This window comes from Podarcis filfolensis, assembly GCF_964270895.1.
Source record: "Podarcis filfolensis genome assembly, chromosome: 13".
In the NCBI taxonomy this organism is placed as follows: Eukaryota; Metazoa; Chordata; class Lepidosauria; order Squamata; family Lacertidae; genus Podarcis; species Podarcis filfolensis.
The window spans coordinates 22224444-22233827 of record NC_139615.1 but is presented as its reverse complement, the minus strand read 5'-3'; the positions used below and the strand labels follow the sequence as shown (position 1 = coordinate 22233827).

The 9384-nt window shown below is 39.1% G+C and overlaps 2 protein-coding genes across 2 annotated transcripts in view; one reads left to right on the top strand and one right to left on the bottom strand.

The window, feature by feature from the left end:
* LOC310746597 (erythroblast NAD(P)(+)--arginine ADP-ribosyltransferase-like) overlaps nt 1-9384 on the top strand; it is a 420131-nt gene that overhangs the window by 85126 nt on the left and 325621 nt on the right. The gene's annotated exons all lie outside the window — the stretch shown is intronic.
* Nucleotides 1776-7375, bottom strand: LOC310747388 (vomeronasal type-2 receptor 26-like; the record flags this gene model as incomplete). The annotated part of the gene is made up of 6 exons (XM_083581751.1): nt 1776-2689; nt 3171-3297; nt 3983-4210; nt 4529-5389; nt 5705-6014; nt 7116-7375. The coding sequence occupies 6 exons, from the start codon at nt 7373-7375 to the stop codon at nt 1776-1778; spliced, it is 2700 nt and encodes an 899-aa protein (XP_083437877.1).

The window sequence follows — 9384 nt, the reverse complement described above, 5'->3', positions numbered from 1 at the left end:
TAGCAGCACAAACCCTTTTGAGTCCCAAAGCAGACTATGCAGGAGTGGGTCAGGGGCCCATGGCCCATGAGGAAACTTGTATGTGTGAAATAAGGCATATTATTATGTTTTATATATGCTGTAAGCCACCCAGAGTGGCAAGGTATAAACAACAACAACAACAACAACAACAACAACATGTGTGTAGTCTCTTTTAATGGATCTTAGAAAAAACAACACCATTTCAATAAAAACCAGCAGCATTTTGGGCGCCAAAGCTGCAAAGGAGATAGTATGGAAGCACATTTAGATGGACTTACACATTTCCATGTCAACATTCATTAACATTGCCATTGATTTGGCTGGAAGCAGAATTTGGTGCTGATCCCTTTTACAGGCCTTAGCTAGTTATGTGAGAAAATGTACAAAGAAGAAAAGCTACATTACATTCACAAAGGAAACAAATGAAATACAGTTTCAACACGTCCTAAGCCAATTGGTATGTCTTATGAATAGTAGCCTCATTTTATTTGAACTCTTGAAGATCCTGATTCCCTCTATTGCCTTCTATTCTTTCTTGATACCCCAAGATGCATTGCACATAGTGCCAACAGACATCTCCTATTTCCTTTGTAAAGGAACCAAGATGCTGTCAGCATAATGCTGATTCTTCCAGGGGTCATCAGGATTGTAATTCAACTTTTACCATCCTTAGAAAAACAGACCGAGTTGAATGAAAACTCCCATGATTTTTATTGAATAAGACACAATCACTATACTGGCAGAGTCTTCACTTTATATATAATATTGGAGGGAGATGGGGAGCCCTTCCCATTTTGATAGCTACATGAATGCCTATTTAGATGGGCACACACATTCCCCTAGGGACGTGGGTGGCAATGTGGGTTAAACCACAGAGCCTAGGACTTGCTGATCAGAAGGTCGGTGGTTCAAATCTGACAGGGTGAGCTCCCATTGCTCGGTCCTTGCTCCTGCCAACCTAGCAGTTTGAAAGCACGTCAAAGTGCAAGTAGATAAATAGGTGGGAAGTTAAACGGTGTTTCCGTACGCTGCTCTGGTTTGCCAGAAGTGGCTTAGTCATGCTGGCCACATGACCCGGAAGCTGTAAGTCCAGTTCCCTCGGCCAATAAAGCGAGATGAGTGCCGCAACCCCAGAGTCGGTCATGACTGGACCTAATGGTCAGGGGTCCCTTTAACTTTACCTTACACATTCCCCTAATAGTGCTTTTCTATGCTGCCATTGGATTGGTTGGAAGGATCATTTTATGCAGACACATATTGAGGACCTTAACTAGGCAGGTGTGAGAAAAGGACAGAAGGGGGAAAAAGATATTCCATACAATAAGGAAACAAATTTCTAGCCAGCTCCAAGTCAATTTAAATGCTTTATTTTCCCAGTAGAAGTCTTCAAATATCTGTAAATAGAACAAAATGTTTTCTACATTATGTCTATTCAACCAGGAATGACAGAGATGAGTTGTACTGTCTAGCCCCCATGAACCCTGGAGGAAAACAGCATGGCATCACTATATTGGCAGCATGTTATTTACTTTACATATAGTCATGGAGGAAGGAGGAGAGATCTCATGGACATTTTACATTCTCATTGGAGCTGCAGCTGTTGCATGCTATCCTATCCTGACCCTTAAGGTCATTTTCCCTCTTGGGGACTAAGCAAGATAACAAGCTTCAGAGGTCAGTATGTGCATGAGCATAATTCAGGGGACATAGTAACTGTATAAAACAATAAAATGCATCTTCATTAAAAGATGAAGTTAGATTTTTTTCCATACTTTTCTTTGCATTATACGTTCTCTACTATTTAGCTCAGGCCTCAAGACAATTATGTAGCATTTAGGGAAAAAGATGCAAGCCAGTAATCCAGCACTAGAGGACAGGATGGAGAAGATCTCCACAGCCACCATGTATTTTCCTTTGGTGCTTAGGTAGGTTGGTACAAATGATAACCACACACTACAAAACACCAACATGCTGAAAGTTATAAATTTGGCCTCATTGAAACTGTCAGGCAATTTCCTGGCTAGGAAAGCCACAATGAAGGTGACAATGGCCAGGAAGCCAAGATAACTAAGGACACAGTAAAACATGGTAGCCGAACCCTCATTACATTCCAATATGATTTCCCACTTCAATGAGTGCATGTCCATATCTGGGAATGGAGGGTAAATACTTAACCAAATAGTACATATATTAGTTTGAATAAAGGTGCAGGAAAGAACAATCGAATTTGTCAGTCCTTTCCCCACCCATTTTCTTGTTTTAGATCCTGGTTTGGTTGCCATAAATGCCAGAACCACAGTGATAGTCTTTGCCAAAATGGTAGAAAGGGCCACAGTGAACACCATGCCAAAAATGATTTGTCGGAGAAAACAGGCCACCTTTCCAGGCTTGCCAATGAACAGCAAAGAGCAGAGGAAACAGAGGAGGAGGGAGATGAGGAGGGTGTAAGTGAGAGTCCAGTTGTTGGCTCTGACTATGGGAGTGTCCTTGTGTTTCATAAAAGTTTGAAGTATTGTTATTGTGATGAAAGAGAAAGAAATGTTTAAGATAGCCAAGACAACCCCCAATTCATCTTTGTAAGACAGGTAGCTTAGAACTTTGGGAATGCATTGAGTTTGGTCCTTGTTGTGATACTGATCTTCTGGGCAATTGACACAGACGTCCATATCTGGGGGGAAAAGGAAGAGCTTTAAGTGTTGTTTGTTGTTGTTGTTGTTATTATTATTGTTATTAATTTTATTTTTAAAAAGCTCGGATAAATGTAATTGCATGCATTACAAGCTCCTGGAGAGTTTCTCATTGTGTTTGAGATATGATTGGCTGGGACATAGGATGGGCATCTCAGTAGCCATATTTAAGCAGCAGAGGGAGGCCTGCTTTGCCCCATCTTCTCTTTTTATTTTTAAGAAGCATTTGGTCTGTCATGATGCTGACAGTTTTTATATTTCCTGTATCTTTAATGAATTGTCTCTTTTTGCTTAGTTGCTTGCTGCTTTTTAAAATCAGTGAACCCTAGATTATTCAAGAGATAAACATATGGGAGCCACCCTATATACACATGCAAAGGTTGCACATTCTTCAAATGAGTGCATGATAAGTATGTTGCATTATCAACATTCCTTGATATCACTGTATGTTATGTCTCCTACCCTTCTGGCCTGAGACCATCCCTTCTGGACATAAAGCACAATCGTAGCAGCAAAATTTCTGCCCCTCCTTCTTTTTCCTGCTGTATCCAGGATAGCAGTAGTCATTGCACACTGAAAGCGGCAGCACCTGTACAGAAGTATGAAGTATGAAGGATGATTAGTGTTTCTTGAAACCTCCATATAGTAGGCTGTTGACATTGACTGAGAGCAGAAGAGATGCCAATGAATTTTTCCCAAACTTCAAGCACTTGTTTATACCTGCCTCAACCAGAATTCTCTTTCAGCTTGAAATGAAAGACAGATAAGAAATTCAGTTTCTCTGGCTGACATAAGTTTTGCAGGGGCAAAAAATAAGATCTCTCTTAGCCATCCTAGGCATTTTCCAGCCTGGGACAATCTCATCCAGTTGAGTTTTATCAAGTCATGCTAGAGCTCTGTAAAGCTGACCTGCTTGGGCTGCCAGAGATTTCATGATCTGAACGCATTTTAATAGCATTAAAAGGGGAACACAACCAGGTGTTTTATTTTATTTTATCAACAACCTTATTTAACATAATTTGATCACAAAACAAGTGACATTGTTGGGGAGGAAGGCTTCTTTAAAGAGAATAAAATAAAGGAATGAACACATGAGGTCAAAAATATATCATGAGCGCACTCAAGAAGTAGAATAATGCAGGCGAAATAAACAAGTTTGATCTATTCACATTTTTCATCTTTACCAAGAAAGGGAAAAAAAGGTGTAATTTATTCATTTTAAAAATGCTACCCTGCACAATTCATCACATGAAAAGCAGGCTTTTATGGCTAACCTGGTTAAAGCTTTGATGCCAAACAATTTGGTCGTCATTAATTGTTAACATTTTGTCTGGAGGAGCCTGAGGTTCTAGTCTTCCAACTTTCACTCTGGTTATTGAGCCATTGGGGAACACCACCCAGTTTGTAACATCAAAACCTACAACGAGCTCTCCATTTTCATCAAAACACACAGAATCTCCAGCACTGTTATTGAATATGATGGTCCTTAGAAAGTGATGGACCTAGGTTAAAAAAGAATATGAACAAAGAGACGGCTAAGTCTTGAATGTATTTCAATGGACATCCCATTGAAATATATTTTGAGAGGTTAGGGGCAGGTGGCGACTTTACAACTCCAATTGATATTCATCTACATTTGCCTCCAAGTGAGTGGCTAAAGAAACATTTTGTATCAAATTGTATTGAAAAACAAAGAAGAAAAGAAGAAAACCACCAATGGATTCTTTAAAGGCTGACTTAAGATTTATCTTTACCTCTGAATAATAAACTAGCCCATTTTTTTTTTGCTTATTTTTTTTTAAGTGTTGAGATGAAATTACCAGCCATGGTTGTACATCTTGCACTGCCAGTCTGTCTCCTTTTATCATTCTTATGTTTTTGGAGCTATATTTGTATATTGCATGTAAAGCATGTGCCACAGCATAGACAGCATTGTAGACATTGTAGCTGTGGCCAGTCATCTTCATTTCAAACAAAACCCCTGAAATGCTGTCCAGCTTTTCCTCCCCAGTGCAGGTTTTGTTCTTCTTTTCATCCAGCCCCTTAGACATTTTTAATGAACAGCTGAATGTCTGTTCCCAGAAGTCCTGGATGAAACCATCTCCTTTGGCCCAGGCAGGTCTTATGATCTGAATAAACCTTTGGAATCCTAATGGTTGACTTGAATGAACCGTCAATGATATGGAACCATGGAAGGTTTGAATATCCCATATCTTCTGAACAGAGAGTGATGCAAAATCCCAGTGGGATGTAATAACCCACACTTTCCCCAGAGGTGGCCATGCCAAGAAGGGTGCTAGAAACAACAATGTTCTCACAACCTGAAAGGATGGAGGTTCTCCATATACAAAAAACACATTGGCTTTTCTTTGAATGACCATTGCATAGCTTTGCCACTGCTGTATAAGCAACTCTATCAACTCATCCACATAATTCCATTTTGGTAGTCTTACTATGAAGTCATAACAAATGCCATTTTGGGAAAGCATTGGTACAACTGTCTGCAAAAACCTATCCCCTCTGTCATCATCCACAGCCAAGAGCCCAATCCATGTCCATTTGAAATGCTGAAGTAACTTCACGACTCCCATTTGCTGGTGGACTTCATTTGGGACCATCTGGTACAAAAATGGGAATTGCATTTTGGATCCTTGTGGTGGTAAAAATGATCCATAAGTGAGCTGAAATAATAATTAAAAAATCAAATGAATCATAAGGAGATGGATTATGTTGGAATTCTAGAGATTCAAAGGCTTTTGTAGGCCATTTAACCCAGTGTTCCCAGATAATGCAGGGAATCCAGTTTTAGAGCATTCTGATCTGTTGATGAGTACTCTTTGATTAACCTTTTTAAAAACAAGTTATTTACCACTTAATATTGTTTAGCTCATATTTAACCACTCTGTTAACCAAAATATCATGGGAACTTTTTAACTTGCTAGGCAGAAATCAATATGGTATGCAAAAGTTCTGAAATCTGCATACACATAGCTTACCTGTGGTGTCTTTTGAATTGCTGAAACAATGGCCACATTAGCAGAGATTTCAGATATACTTCCTCCAATGAGAGCTATTAGATTCTTGTTGTTGTGACCTTTGAAATTGGGGACAAATCTATGTTGTGCAGAAAACAGATTGAGGGTGGCCTTATAGGTCATCCTTGCAGTGTAGTAGCTATTGAGGATGTGGAATCCCAGAGAGATATTTGGCAAGATTTTGGGATTCTCATTGATCTCTTTGACAGCAAATGCTAATGCCAGGATCTGCTGGTAGTTCTTTGGCACTGAGCTATAAAAAGCGTTGCAGCTGTTTAGTAATACAACAGCAACAGAAATAACAATCGCAAAATGCTTTTGAACTCTTCATAATTCATCTAAGTCATAATTCATCTAAATGCTTTTAAGATAGCTTAATAAGTGAAGTGGAAAAAGGTAAGACATCAAAAATAGGTATTTCCCCCATGAATTGTAAAGCAAAATGTCAGAATGTTTTAGGATTATTCTGGTGCTTAATCAGCTGTTTCCTTTAGTTACTAGTGTCACTCCCTCTGCCTACAATTGGTCTGTGGGACCTATGTCTGTCATATCTTGCTCCCATCATCCCTGACATGTAACTAGGATGCTTGTAGTTGATGGGCGTTCAACAACATCCAAAAAGCCACAGGTTCCTCACTCTCCAGTGTCCTCTCCAGTGATGTTCATATTTTTTTCAATCACTACATTCCTACCATTCAGAATCCCTTTAACCATAGATCCAACAAAGGAAGAAATATACAGTAAGGTAAAATCAGTTACACCCGGAATCATTCATGTTCTTGCCTATTTCTGTGATTCCCACATGACTAAAGGAATCATGTTTGACTCAGGGTACCTCTGAAGTGCACTTCAAATTTCAGCACTTATCCCTTTGTGAGATGGGAACAGGCTGAGAAACTGTAATGGTGAAAATTACTGGAGAAATTAAACATGGCAATACTTATAAAATATAATATAAAAAGGAAGAAGATTGGGAATGCATGTGAGAGCTTGCAGATGAAGGGAAATAATGAAAGGAAACAAATTGTGGAAAGAACAGAAATGGTTGTCAAACTAACTAAACAAGGACATAATCTTCCATATCCTATAGAAATGCAAAAGGTCCATTCATTTCAAGCGTGCTGGTGGTGGAAAACATACTAGTCATTTGTACTTATCAGTATAATTTAGAAGGCAACATGTTTAGCTATACCTGTCCGACTGTCTTAGCTATCTTCATAGTTATATGGTTAATGTCCAGATGTATCTGCGACTGAATTTTTAGCACACTAAAAAGGAAGGCTGATTCTTAAGTCTGGTGTTTCATAACCATGTGTTCTCAGCGACTTATGTCTGAACATATTACAGAATGAGAAACAGAGAAACGACTTACATAGGTTCATTGATCAAGATTTGTGCAGGCTGTTCAGTGAAAAGGAGGTCATCATAGAGAAAGATAACTTGAGAAACAATCCCACCAATGATAAGGTCTCCTGGCTGGTAAAATTCATGAGGAATAGGGAGAGGATCATCATATATGCTGCAGTTAATAGAATGTGTCTTGCATACAGAATGACATAACAGTACGAGCAGCAACACAACCACTAGCATGATTCTGATGACAAAATGTCCTTTCCCAACATAGATTCCCATACTTCCCACTATAGCAGTATATGTGGGTATTCCCAACTTTGCTACAGCCTTTCTTGAATGGCAGATGATACTGTGGCCACCGTGGTTTTCAGCTTGGTGTGTAACAAAACTGTGCACTTGTTCTTATTGTTAATAATAACACCTTGTCCATCAGTATCCCTAAACAGTGAATTATCTTTATCTTCTCGCTTTAAAGGTGAGTGGAACAGTAAGCTTCCCACTCCCCTCTTTTGAAATCCGTATGAATATAGCTCTTCAGCTATAGGTAACAATGGTTTTGCTTTGTTTGCAAAGGAAACCCCCCGCCCAAATATTTTCAATCAATCTTTAAATTATGTAAATTAGAATTTTAAAAGCAGTTATGATAAAATAGACAAGATACTGGCCAATAAGAAGAATGCTATGAAGCATTGTACATGGGTGTTCGTGAGTGAATTAAAACCAGCTTAATGAGGTCCTAATTTTCATGGTAAGACACTGGAAAGTGCAATGTCAAGTGGCAAGCGGAAAGGATCAAGTAAAATGGATATTCATAGTATGATCTGAGGAATGAAAAAATAGATGGATTCAGGAGGTGGAAGCATATCCTAATACATAAACTGGGAATGTTCAAAGGAAAGAGTGACACAGCTCAGCCTACTCCTAGATTCAGTTCAGATGAAGGTTTTATAACCATGCCCCCCCTACTGATTGTTGATCATGTTAATGGGCTCCAGATGTCCATAGTGAAAGAGGATGGAAAACTGTAATTTTGGCATAGTTGGGATAATGATCACTTCCCTACTTGTCCTTTGCAGTTGGATGATGCATGACAAAATTGCCAGGAGTCCCCCCGCCTTTAAATCATACAACTATTATTTTTCTTTGGGAAATAAAATAGAAAGTGACATAAGGCTGAGTTAGCCCAGGCTGCTTCTGTCCAGAGCAAGAGTTAAATTCAGCCACACCTCACCCATATTTGATACAGAAGAGAATTAGAGATAGTCTCTCAGGATTCCACTAAGAACAGGCACTGCTGTATACTAATGAAGCTTGGCTGTCACAGAGCCCAGAGTGGCCTAGACCCTCTAACTACAGTCAGTATCATCACCATCATCATCATCAATAACAACAACAATATCAAAACCAAGAAAGAGGTTCTTCTTTCCATGCTACCCTCCTACAATGATTAACAATGCACTGTCCAGAGTAACAATACATACACATTACCACACTATTGAGAATAAGATGGAAGCCCAGATTTAAATTCAGTCATAGCCTGGGGAAGTTGAAGCTTTATGGTAGGTGCATCTCTTTTCTGCAGATCACGTCCCATTGTATATTTCACAATACTTTGTTATTATAAATGAATTAATTTGATTTGCAGATTATATAATTGCAACATATGCTAACATGTTTATTTTTGCTTTCGTTGTGTTGTAGTTATGCATTTTTCTTATTATAAGTCACCTTGAGCATGGTTCGAACTGTGGAAAGGTGGCATACAATTTTTTTTTGTATGTAGGTATGTAACAAAATTACTCAAAAGGGAGGTAGATGGGGACCCAGATGCCATCCATGGGGCCTCCTTGGCTTTCTAAGCACTGTTCACTTGACCTCCTGGTATTACTCACTTCACCTCCCAGGTGCCCCACCAGGTCTAGGTTCCACCAGCCTCCACTAATACAAATCAGTTTCACATATGTTTCACAAATGGGGTCAGCCTCAGAGACATGTAGGTATCCATTTTCATTTTGAAAGTAACTCATCCAACTAACTGACTTCAATTAATAATTCAGTACATGTGTAGTAAATGACTTTACTGTGACTGTGACTTTATTGTTTGTAACTGATGTTTGTGAAACCAGGGATTTATGTATTTAGGATAAACTTAAATTTTTATGGTTTTATGGCTGGATGCAAGGTTGGTTTAAGAAGAGGAGGCCTGCGTAACAGAATGCAGGTCTGGCCTCTGTCACTGCCCTCATGATTTGAGATACCTTTCATTCCCAATTTATTCCCATCATGAA